This window comes from Salmo salar, chromosome ssa09 (assembly GCF_905237065.1).
Source record: "Salmo salar chromosome ssa09, Ssal_v3.1, whole genome shotgun sequence".
NCBI lineage: Eukaryota > Metazoa > Chordata > Actinopteri > Salmoniformes > Salmonidae > Salmo > Salmo salar.
Genome location: NC_059450.1, coordinates 114,021,871 through 114,035,006, shown reverse-complemented (window position 1 = coordinate 114,035,006; position 13,136 = coordinate 114,021,871). Strand labels below are relative to the sequence as shown.

Sequence of the window (13,136 nt, the reverse complement as noted above, 5' to 3'; positions counted from 1 at the left end):
TTTTCCACAATTTTATTTTATTTAAGGTTTGCGAAACTCCAGAAGTATTCTCAAAATTCCCAGGTTTTCCAGGAATCCTCCAACCAGAATTGCTGGAAGAGCTGTGCATTTTTAGGGAAGGTTTTTTGTAATTTTGCAACCATATTTTGGAATCACGACCCCTTATCACATATGCATATCCAACAATTTAAGCTCAGAGGATACCTCTAAAATAGCTCCTTGTCATAGTTTTTTTTTCTTCTTCATGATTTTACCTGATGTATCATTATCGTTTCTATCAGATACCCTTTTCACACTATTGTGCTGACCCGAACCATACTGTGCTGGCTCAGAGAGTTTCTTGTTCTTTTTAGTATCGCAACTATGTTGGAGGCATAAACAGGCCAGCTCGGGTTGTCTTGGCTTAGTAGTGTGAAAAGGGTATTACATTGGTCATGCTGGTGACTCTGAGCGCTCTCTCTAGTACCAAACCGAATAAGGACAGCATAATGGTGGAGATTAATAATGACAACACGGAGGAGGCCGTGCTTTTAGGTGTCAACGGAGACAAGAAGCCCACTAGTGAACAGGTAACTATGGACACTGGCTATTTTTTTTTACCTTCCTTATAAATTGTACAACCACTCATCCAAATGCTAGTTAAAATTGTATCTTTTAGTATCTGAACTTTAGTGGTTAATACAATGCAATGTTGCATTGAAGATGTTGAATGATCCTTACCCGCTGTCCTATGGTACAACCTTCAACACATTTACACATTGTTTCACTTCTGTGTGTCCGTCCTCTGGAGTAAAGGGTGATAAGTACATGGACGTGCAGAAGTGAGTGTGGCTGTGTGAAGTGGCGACTCCTGCAGCTGCTCCCAGTCCAGTTCACTCTCTCAGGGTGGGATGGATCCTTTGATGCCTTGTAGCCTACAACTCATCTGATATGTGCTGCAGTTCTCTAACCTGATCCCAGATTTTTAGTTCTTTAGCATGGCAGTGGCTAACAAAGGAGGTAGCTACGTTATGTTCAGTCACGTTTATCATTTGCATAACATAGAACATGCAGATCTAGGATCAGCCTAGCAATTTTCATGAATGGGCTTCTTCTATGCACCCATAAGACCCAGTTAGAGCACAAAATAAGGCTGGTTTATATATATATATATATTTTAATCCAAATGCCAACTCAGGCAACCAATCACTGAAGATCAGCCTGGAACTGCTCTTTATGAAGTGTATATATATTATATCCTGTATATATTTCTTTATTTAAAATAACTAGAGAAAAACCTTTTAAAAAGACATGGCTAGTTTTGGGTTTGGTGCTTCTTTTTTTGGTCTAGGGCGTTATGGTGCATTCCTCTGCAGCATAGTGGAGGAACGTGAGCTAACGCCCTGCACCAGAGCTAGCTTTACTCTAGAGGTCCACCTGCTGTTGTTCTGCGCCTGATTGGCTGCCTTGACTTCCTACTTTGCTAAAGTCTGTACACTGAAACCATGGGGCCACCATGGGTGCCTAATGACAGGCTTACCTACCATGTCTACATGTATACAGCCTGCTTCATCTACCCATGTAAACCAACAACCAACCTTTAGAGCTATGTTCTCAAAGTGGACTTCAGTATTGGTCGTGACATCACATATCATTTAGCGAATTCCATTTTAGTTTAGTCTTTTTCATTTTTACTTACCCCCTGAAACTAACCTTAGACTTGTTTTTGGCTTTGTGAATGAACATGTAAAGCCTTGTATCCTCCTCTTATCTTATGAGAGATGGGCCCTGTTTGAATATATCCTTCCTGCTTTCCTTCATTGGAGTGATCGCTGAGCTGACGTGACTTGGATAGGTGAAGGCCTATCCAAATCAGGTCAAAACAGTGATTTATTCATGGAAGAAAGGATATGTAGTGAAATATCCAGGATTGGGTTCTTTTGTACTACAAGAGCCAATAGCAGAGCTCCGATGAAGCCAAAGTGTTATTGGTTACTTTTTCCTTCCCTAAACTGCTGTCTAGTTCTTGTACTGTTTGTAAATAAGAGATTAGAATCATGCTGATATGTTTCCAGTTCGTAAACATCTGTCTGCCTTGTACATTCAGCCTCATTCTACAAGTCACAGCAGAATAACTTACAATCTTTCACACTTGTTTTATCATTCTTCGTGAAAATATCCAGTGCACTGATTTTATTTAGTTTGTTATGATCATTTTTGTCATGTTTTGTCTGCGAATCTCTGGTTTTAAGTTGGGTGAAGGAGTGTTTGCGTGTTTGATGGAAGTGAAGGTAAAATGGCTCTTTGACCTAGGGGAGAGTGGGGTAAATTGAGCCAAAGGGGTACGTTTAGCCACCCTTGTTTATATGAAACCATACATAAAACAAATAATTTGACCAAAATGGGAAGAAGTCATCATTTCAGGGAGTCTGTGAAGGAAGAAACCACATGTAAAAAGTGGTAAGCAAGTTAGCTCCAAAAAAAACAATGTATTTTCACCAAGTCAAATGCGTTTGTGTTAGCAGGTTCATGATGCTTGTATCTAAACCAAAGTAGATCATTTTAAGATTGTTATATACACACACATCAGTTGGGGTCTCTATAAGCTTCAATATGAGGTCCTAAACCTAGCATGAGGGCTAATATGATAAATGTTTGCCTTGGGGTAAGTTGAGCCAATGTAAGTGTTTCTTCCAAGCCGTAATGCAAGACCTTATCGCTGGGATATGGGTTAACAGGAACTGGCCTATGTTAAAAAAAGTGTTTAAAATGCTTCAAATTATTGAAAAGAAAAAAAACTATTGTGATCGTGTTGAATTGTGTTTGGGAAATAAAGTCAGACATGGTTTTAAGAGTAGTAGTAATATTTCATTCAGTACATACATTTGTAGGCGGCTTAACTTACCCCATACGTACGTTGTGCCGAGAGAACACTTTCTTTGGACAAGCTGTTTTTCAAAACTAATATTTACATTATTATTATTTCCAGGGATACACAACATTCTGACATACATGTAGATAACTTTGTTAGAAAAGAACACTATATTTTCCTTGATTGAGTGATGCTAAACGTAAAAAATGGCTCAACTTACCCCAATTTAAAATTCAAACAGGCACTCGAACATCTGAGCCAACTTTGTTGCAGGTGCATGGTAACAGTTGAATAAGATGAGAAAAAAGAAGAAATCCGCATCACTGCTCTTTACTAAGCTTCACATATTGGCCTCAAGGCCTTCGTCAGAGTAAAAAATAAAAATACTAAAAACCTGACGAAGGCCTTGAGGCAGATACGTAAAGAGCAGTGATACTAGCAAGAGTAGTGCATGGCTCTCTTGTTTTTCTCTCCAATATAAACTACATGACTTTCATCTGAACAGGAACTAAATGTTAAACTCATAGTGTTTTACACAAAACCCCTCTGAAATGCTATGCTTATATGCATGTTGATACCTAGTAGTTTTCATTCTACAAACCAAATTGCAAGAATTCGTTTTATCAGTTGGTCAGACGACTAACATTTCTACACCAGACAACAGGTAAGATTCCAGAGCTCGCTCATGGCCATGTTAAAACACAACCCAGGAGTTACTCCTATTAATAACGAAAGACACTACAGGTTAAAAGCTGGCTTGCTTAAGTCTGCATCAAATCATTAGGGCCACCAGTTTTACTCATGGTCCTCCCAATCAAATGTGTTACGGTACAATCTGAGGAGAAAAGTATGACAGTCAGGGAGTTGAAGTAAAATGTAAGTTCTGTACTGTCTAATTACGGGCTTCAATATCTCCCCTTTTCACCATTTTTTTGTTGTTGATGTTTTTGACCAGAACTATGAGTGTTAATTTTGATTATTAAAAAAAAAAAATTGTAATGGTCTATGACTTGCAAAGACCGATTAACTTCAGGACAGGTGAACGGATTCCTTTTGTTTGTAAAATCTTTGTTTTTTAAGTAAATGTCAAATAAAAATGCATGTTTCAATGAAAAACGTGTCTCTCTTCAAGCCTGAAAAGATTGTACATCATCTTGACAACCTGCAACTTAACGGTTTTTTTTTTTTAACAGGACTAGCAAGCGATTGATAGAAAGAATACTGTATATACTCCAAATATAAACATAGCTAAAAGAGAAGATCACTTTCGGCTTGTGAAGTCAGGAATGTATGCTGTACTACAGTAGCTGGTCATCTCCCATGTTTCCCACATTTCTTCCCAAGAGTACTAAAACATATTCAGATAAGTGATGGATTTGGGAATTTTATTCTATTTTTAATCGATACCAAGATGAGGGGAACAAGAATTGGTTGTACCGGGCCAATATGCAGAACGGATCTTAGACCTTTCTTAAGAACACTACAACGGTGCTAACGATTCTTACCAAGGTGTGTTCACGCAGGGATGACTGTTGGAGGTTGACTGGCAGATTGTCCGCTTATCACTGGAAGATGAAATGGAGGAAAAGCGCACACCAACGTGGACAATTAAAACATGTTCAAGTTCACCGTAGAACCTAAAGTCCAAGGTTTCGTTCCGATTTCCACCCTTCTCCCAAAGTGTGCATTTGCACAGTGCACACTTCATGGATTTAAAAGCATTAAGAGTAAGCATTTGAGTTTCCAATATTGTTAAATCCATGACTGCATGCTTCGGGACTCGGGAGAAGGGTGGAGAATCACGGCATTTGCCCAACTGAGGTTCTCTTTGTCCTTTCTTTGTGATTCAAGTGACAAGACATGATTGCATCAAATTGAGGGATGTCTATGATAATGGATACAGTGGAAATAAAGATTATGATAAAGATAAATGATTATGGACAAAATAAATGCAGCATAGCAATGCATATTTAATTTTTTTTTAAGAAAAGAAAAATGCTTCAAATTCCAGAAAATAAAAACATGATTTCGTGAAGTTTTGGGGGAGGAGTACAGCAGTAAATTAATAAATACGTTTAGAATGGAAAATGCATAATAAAAAACAATGGACTCTGAAATGGTCCACATATCGGACCATCCACATGCATGGACAGACAGATGTTTTAAACCAAAGCGGACGTCGGGGCACTGTTGGCAGTTTAGACCTTGGTAGTGAGAAAAGCTGAAGCAGTAAGGCAGCGAGAGAGAGGTGGACACTTGCCCAATCCCAAACCGACCCATAGCCCCTACGCACATCGGCAATTCGGTAACTACAAAATGCAGAAAATGCCTATTTTCCTATCAGAAGGCAAGAGGGAGCAATTACCATATTACTCATAAAGGCGCATAGGGGGCTAGGGTTTGATTTGGGATTGGCCAAATTTCCTCCAAAAGCCCAAGCCAACAGCAAGCCTGGGGCACAATCAGCAGCCAATAACATGTTATGTATAAAACTGTATAGCTGAAGAAAATGCATTTTTCTGCAACAGCGTGAACCAGAGTAGAGAGATTGCTCAAGGACTGTGTTCAGCTATGGATAAGTACCGTTAAACTGAGACATGACGTCTTTACCTACTCTTTTAATAAACAGTATAGCACTGTGCATACTTCCAAAGTGATGAGCATTAAAAACCATCAAAAAGTTCAATAAACGCCTTGACTGTTGAAGAGAAAAACGACATCGAGGAGAGACAGCTCCCTCTTCTGGTAAAAAAAAATGGAACAATTCCAATTGTGGAAAGGAGTTTGACGTGTAATGTGGTGACGTCGTCCAATAGGCAGAGAAGGCGTATAGGTAAGAACCAATACTGGACTATCTTAGATTGTTAGACCAACGGGCTGAAACCATGTTCTCTCGTCAGACAATGCCTTATTCTAGCCATCAGGAGAACATTACTGACACTTCTAAACATATGGCACTGCGCACAAAATGATTCACAAAAGTAAACAAAAACCTTTGGGGGGGGGGGGGGGAATATAAAATCTGACATGTACAGGAATGCAAAATGAAATAAAACATAGCAATTTTCACATATTTTAAATCAGTAACTATACACTTCATTTTTAAAAAGTGACAGTATCGTAGCACAAATTGGTATAGTATGTAGAAAAAATATACAATATACACTTACAGTGCCTTCAGAAAGTATTCACACCCCTTGACTTTTTCCACATTTTGTTGTTGTGCTACAGCTTGAAGTTAAAATGGATACAATTTAGATGTTATGTCACGGACCTACACATAATACCCCATAACCTCAAAGTGGAAAATATTTTTCAAAATGTTTACAAATGTATTAAAAATGAGAAGCTGAAAATGTCTTGAGTAAATAAGTATTCAACCCCTTTGTTACGGCAAGCATAAAGAAGTAAAAATGTGCTTAGCAAGTCACATAAGTTGCATGGACTGATTCTGTGTGCAATAATAGTGTTTAACATGATTTCTGGATAACTACCTCATCCCTGTACCCCACACATACAATTATCTGTAAGGTCCCTCAGTTGAGCAGTGAGTTTCAAACACAGACTGAACAACAAGACCAGGGAAGTTATCCAATGCCTCGCAAAGAAGGGCACCTATTGGTATATAAAAAGCAGACATTAAATATCCGTTTGAGCTTGGTGAAGTTATTAATTACACTTTGGATGGTGTATCAACACACCCAGTCATTACAAAGATACAGGCGTCCTCCTAACTCAGTTTCTGGAGAGGAAGGAAAATGCTCAGGGATTTAAACATGAGACCAATGGTGACTTTAAAACAGTTTCCAGAGTTTAACGGTTGTGATGGGAGAAAACTGAGGATGATTCAACAACATTGTTGTTACTCCACAATATTAACCCAATTGACAGAATAAAAAGAAAGACGCCTGTGTAGAATACAAATATTATTTCAAAACATGCATCTTGTTGTAATACCGCAAAATATGTGGCAAAGAAATTCACTTTTTATCCTGAATACAAAGGGTTATATTTGGAGCAAACCAATCCCAATATTTTCAGCATAGTGGTGGCTGGATCATGTTATGGGTATGGTTGTAATCGTTAAGGACTGGGGAGCTTTCCAGGATAAAAAATTAATAAAAACGGAATGGAACTAACTACAGGCAAAACAGGAAAACCTGGTTCGGTCTGCTTTCCACCGGACAATGAGATGAATTCACCTTTCAGCAGGACAATGCCAAATCTACACTGAAGTTGCTTACCAAGAAGACAGTGAATGTTCACAAGTGGCTGAGTTAGTTTTGACTTAAATCTGCTTGAAAATCTATGGCAAAGAGTGGAAAATGGTTGTCTAGCAATGATCAACAACCAATTTGATAGAGCTTGAAGAATATTTTTTTTTAAAGAATGTGCAAATATTGTACAATCCAGGAGTGCAACGCTTACCCAGAAAGACTCACAGCTGTAATCGCTGCCAAAGGTGATTTTAACATAAATTGACTCAGGTGTGTGAAAACTTATGTAAATGAGATTTCTGCATTTCATTTTTAATACATTTGTAAACATGTTTTCAATTTGTCATTTTGTGGTAGTGTGTGTAGATGGGTTAGAAATGTTTATGTAATCCATTTTGTATTCAGGCTGTAACAACAAAATGTGGAATAAGTCTAAGGGTATAAATACTTTCTGAAGGCACATACGGAAAGTATTCAGACCCCTTGACTTTTCACACATTTTGTTACATTTCAGCCTTATTTTAATATTAATAAAATAAATTCCTCACTCAACACACCATGACACAGCGAAAACAGGTTTTTAGAAATGTTTGCTAATGTATTAAAAATAAAAAACAGAAATACCTTATTTACATAAGTATTCAGACCCTTTGCTATGAGACTCGAAACTGAGCTCAGGTGCATCCTGTTCCATTGATCATCCTTGAGATGTTTCTACAACTTGATTGGAGTCCACCTGCGGTAAATTCAATTGATTGGACATGATTTGGAAAGGCACACACACACATCTATATAAAGGTCCCACAGTTGACAGTGCATGTCAGAGCAAAAAACAAGCCATGAGGTCAAATTAATTGTCCGTAGAGCTCCGAGACAGGATTGTGTTAAGGCACAGATCTGGGGAAGGGTTCCAAAAAATGTCTTAAATGAAAGAAGTTTGGAACCACCAAGACTCTTCCTAGAGTTGGCCACCCGGCCAAACTGAGCAACCGGGGGAGAAGGGCCTTGGTCAGGGAGGTGACCAAGAATCTGATGGTCACTGACAGAGCTCTAGAGTTCCTCTGTGGAGATGGGAGAACCATCCAGAAGGACAACCATCTCTGCAGCACTCCAAAAAGCAGGAATTGATGGTAGCGTGGCCAGACGGAAGCCACTCCTCAGCAAAAAGGCACATGACACCCAGCTTGGAGTTTGCAAAAAACATCTAAAGGACTCTCAGACCATTAGAAATAAGATTTTCTGGTCTGATGAAACCAAGATTGAACTCTTTGGCCTGAATGTCAAGCGTCACGTACGGAAGAAACATGGCGCCATCCCTACGGTGAAGTATGGTGGTGGCAGCATCATGCTGTGGGAATGTTTTTCAGCGGAAGGGACCGGGAGACTAGTCAGAATTGAGGAAAAGAAAAACAGAGGAAAGTACAGAGAGAGATCCTTGATGAAAACCGAATCCAGAGCGCTCAGGACCTCGGACTGGGGCCAAGGTTCACCTTCCAACCAGACAACGACCCTAAGTACACAGCCAAGACAACACAGGAGTGGCTTCGGGACAAGTCTCTGAATGTTCTTGCGTTGCCCAGCCAGAGCCCAGACAAGAACATCTCTGGAGAGACCTGAAAATAGCTGTGCAACGACGCTCCCCATCCAACCTGAGAGAGCTTGAGAAGGTCTGCAGAGAAAAATGTGAGAAACTCCCCAAATACAGGTTTGCCAAGCTTGTAGCTTCATACCAAAGACACGAGGCTGTAATCGCTACCAAAGGTGCTTCAACAAAGTACTGAGTAAAGGTTCTGAATACCTATGTAAATGTAATGTTTTTTATACATTTGCAAAAATGTATAAAAACCAGGTTTTACTTTGTCATTATGGGGTATTGCGTATAGATTGATGAGGGGGGAAAAAAACTATTTAAACCATTTTAGAATAAGGCTGTAAATAAAAAGTGGAAAAGTCAAGGGGTTTGAATACTTTCCGAATGCACTGTACATGTTCATACATAGACAATAATCAGTACAGTAATCAATATTAAAGGAAAAGCGATTCCGTTCTGAAACCTCACAATCCCTTTATATATTTTTGTAATTTTACCCCTCTTTTTCTCCCCAATTCTGTGATTAAGATCTTGTCTCATCGCTGCAACTCCTCAACGGGCTCGGGAGAGGCGAAAGTCGAGTAATGCGTCCTCCGAAACATGACGCCCCAAACCACGCTTCTTAACACCCACTCGCTTAACTCAGAAGCCAGCTGCACCAATGTGTCGGAGGAAACGCAGTTCAACTGACAATCATCGCCAGCCTGCAGGCGCACAGCCCACCACAAGGAGTCACTAGAGCGCGATGAGCCAAGTAAAGCCTCACCGGCCAAACCCCTTCCCTAACCCGGATGGAGCTGGGCCAATTGTGCACCACCCTATGGGACTCGGTAATGACATAGCCTGGGATCAAACCAGAGGCTGTAGTGACGCCGCAACACTGCAATGCAGTGACTGCTGTGCCACTCGGGAGGTGAACCTCACAATCCCTATTGAACACGGTGCACTCAAAAGTTACGTTAACGTTTCGCTCAAGGCAACTAGGAACAGAAGAAAAATAAACAAAGGACACCATAAGCCTCTTCCAGTCTGGAGACTGAGATACAGTTGAGAAGCTAGCCTATACGATGATTCTACAGCCCATTGCGGCAATCCCATTAACAGAGGTTCTCCACCTTTAACGGTGAAGTCAATGTACCTCAATAGTACCTGTCTTGGAGATAGAAATATGGGAATTTGAGCCAGTGCAATTTTTACATTTTAACCAACAATGTAAGAGAAGTCTGCACAAGATGATGTGCAAGTTATGATGACAATTAGTTATAGGCTACTTTTGTAAATTCAATAAGTGTGGACATTCGCATATTCATCAGTATGGCCTCCCTAAAAATAGAAGTTTGTGGATTGCGTTCAAACTCTGAAGGCCCTTATAACCACTGAAATCGGAAAACACTCAAAGTGAATGAAGACCTATCATGCAGTCATACAGGAACATGGTGCACCTACTGTATTAAATGAGTGCATTCGTTAGTTTAACAATGTGTTGTCAACTCATTGAGTCAAGACTAGTCGGAACAGTCCATGTGAAAAATCACTTGTCTGGTTAATGTACATATGGTATTCCTGAGTTACAGATCAGATTGCAAAATTCCAGAAATGTTCCCACAATTCCCAGGTTTTCCTGAAATCAGGAGGTAATAACAGGGAGGGGAATCCTAAAACTTAGCAATTTTCCAACCGGGATTTTGGGGAAACCTGGGAAACCTCTCCGTGAAAACAGAGAACAAAATTTCCACATTCCCAACTGGTCCACAAACCCTGCTGTTGCGTTGACCCAAACAATGGTTGTAATATCTCTATAGGAAAAATAAAGTAAAACACTCTTTATAACCCTGTCAATGTGTGACCGGAAAGGTTTACAAAAATAAATAAGAGTTATATAGAATGTGAAACTTTCTTTCCCTTTTGGGGGGGGACTCGTCAACATTTTGGGTGTGCGTCTCAACATGTCCTTGTTCACTAAGCTACTGGGCTTTTTGCAGCTGTGCAATTAAGACGATCCTTAATAACAAAGCTTGCACAACACCCAATTCCATCTAGATTAGATGTACTCCCCTTTAAGGTGGAGGCATTTACAATACAAACATCTGACTGAGTTATGGCACTGTTCCTTTCCGTCAATCACATCGTTTGTTTTGCCGGTGCTAACACTTAGGTCAATATGATGTCACCATAATTCCCCTGAAGGCTATCCAGTCCAACACCAAAGATAAGAAAACAACTGAATTCAGCTTGAATTGCACAACCCAAGCTGCTTGCATTTTCAAGTATGCTACATCACCAAATAAAGAACACAAATTAGATACTGTCACTTTAAAAAAAAAAGAGGAGGTTAAACAACAATATTCACAAATGTACATTTAAGGCTTAATAGTATAGCAATAACAATAGTAGCAGCAGTAAAGCACTTCTGAATTAATAACAATAATGATCATCATAATAATATATTATTAAAGTAAATCGATTACATTTTTTTTTTTCTCACAACGCTGAACAGCTTCGGTGTACGTCTCGGACAAAGCTCTCCTCATGTCTGAGCTGTGTTCAATGCATCATCAAATCTTGGCCCGGTACTGGGCCTCTAATAGAATCCGTCAATACTTTTTTGCCCACCATTAGATTTCAGTACAGTTTGCCCCTCCCATTCAGACGATTGGTAGAGAGAACTATGTTTAGAAAGAGCACTACATTTAAGGAAGAACGATTAACCCACATTCATTTTGCACAGGAATAGAAGAGGGATTGGGACATGGGCCAATCGGGACCTCCCAGATGGCTTCGATTGATTAGATCTGACAGAATGGGGGTGGGAGTGAGAACCCCCTCCTCCACTGCACCAACATAGACATCCAAGTCACCCGAAGTTAGCATCACACATTTGTGTGGCTTAACAGCAGAGCCAGGACTGCCTCTAAAAACCGTCTTACTGAAAAAAACTAAACACAGGCTTCCCAGTCCCAGTTTGGTCATCGAAATCACTGATGAGGTGATTAGATGTAGGAAATAATGCTACCCACAGTAGAAAATGATGCATATAGCTAATAACACAGTCAAAACACAGCTTTGCTTTTCACCGGGGTTAAGTCAAATTGTCAATCGTGAACTCGGTCAGCCATCACACGTCCCTACCCTACTAGCCAAGTCAATGGCCAGACACACCTAACACACACCCCAGACAAAGAGACATCCCCTGTGGGTTTAAACCCACATCCCCTGTGGGTTTAGCTGTAGATCACTTGAAAGCGCACACACAAACACACACTGGGCTACAACCTTAGCTGGAGATGACAGTCCAGACCTCTAACACTAACATTATGCTACTTTGAGGCAACACACAAACATTAATTTCCCCAGAAAGTACCGAAGCAATATCATTAAAGGCCACATTGGACATGTTGCCAAATGTTTAGGAAACGCCTGCTTCTACACGCTAAACCAAGTCTGTCTTTCTCCTCAAAGTGAGGGCTGGGGACTATAGAAGGGTGCTCTCTCCCTCAGAGCGGTTTCAAAGAACCACCATCTTTGTCCTCTGCAATCTATCCTTAACATGAACGACATGAAAAAAAAAAAAGACCTTCGAAGCGGAACTCATTGGAAATATATATGTATACATTATACACATTTAATATGTATTTTGTTATATATTAAATTCTTATATAGACACACGTACATGTTTTTTTTTTGCGAGGTGTCGATTACATTTCGGTAGAGGCCTCGGGAGGACGCGAAAACGACTGAGAAAGACCGCCAAAGCTTCGGTTGCAGGATGAGCCATCAGCATCACCACATGGGATATGGAGAGTGGCCCTGCAGCACATTACAAAAGGCATCTAGACACTCTTGAGAAATCACATGGAGTGCAGGGCTCGGAGTCACACACAGTTAGCATTGAGCTAGCTTTGAGAGGGCTCCAGACAGGAGACTGCAGGGGCTCCAGTTAGCACTGAAGCGCTAGTACTGCAGGCGATGGGCTTTGGGCTGAGCTGGGCAGGGCTGGAGCAGAGGAGGTACTATGTAAGAATGTGCGCTGTGGAGGGAATGGAGACAAACTCGCGCAGGATATTCTTGGCCATCTCCATATTGTTCTGTGCAATCATCAGGGCTTTCTGGATGTCCTGGTAGGTGTAGCCTTGGCTCATTAGATGCTCAATCTCGCTGGTGATCTGGGGGTTGGCTACTCCTCCACCTCCTTCTCCCGACCCTCCTCCGCCTCCTCCAGTGCCTAATACAGGAGGTATAGGGCTGCGCCGGCGCTCTGAGTTGAAGCGGCGGGGGAGGGGCTTGGGCGGCCGCTCTGGGGCGTCGCTGGACTCTGAGAAGGCTACAAGAACAGGGAGGAGAATAGAACAGCATCACAAACCACAGAACAACAAGCAGCATCCACATTACAATTCAGTACTCCTGCCCAAATCTCGATTCGCAATCGTAATTCTTGAAGACTTAAATATTGGAATACACGAGGGACAGCCTTGTTAAA

At 40.7% G+C, this 13,136-nt stretch overlaps 2 protein-coding genes across 6 annotated transcripts in view; one reads left to right on the top strand and one right to left on the bottom strand.

Moving 5' to 3' along the window:
• Positions 1-3,967, top strand: part of LOC123723699 (cell surface glycoprotein MUC18) — an 81,230-nt gene extending 77,263 nt beyond the window's left edge. For 3 of the 5 annotated variants that reach the window (XM_045724351.1, XM_045724348.1, XM_045724349.1), the window contains 2 exons: positions 464-569; positions 796-3,967. In XM_045724351.1, the coding sequence (XP_045580307.1) occupies positions 464-569; positions 796-825 (136 nt within the window). In that variant the 3' untranslated portion in view covers positions 826-3,967. Of the gene's footprint in view, positions 1-463; positions 570-790 lie in introns of all 5 variants that reach the window. The other 2 variants (XM_045724352.1, XM_045724350.1) reach the window with 1 other exon arrangement.
• Positions 3,968-8,812: 4,845 nt separating this feature from the next.
• LOC106612473 (Cbl proto-oncogene, E3 ubiquitin protein ligase) overlaps positions 8,813-13,136 on the bottom strand; it is a 34,245-nt gene continuing 29,921 nt past the window's right edge. The window contains 1 exon segment of the mRNA XM_014213633.2: positions 8,813-12,980. Within this exon segment, the coding sequence (XP_014069108.2) occupies positions 12,670-12,980 (311 nt within the window). The 3' untranslated portion in view covers positions 8,813-12,669.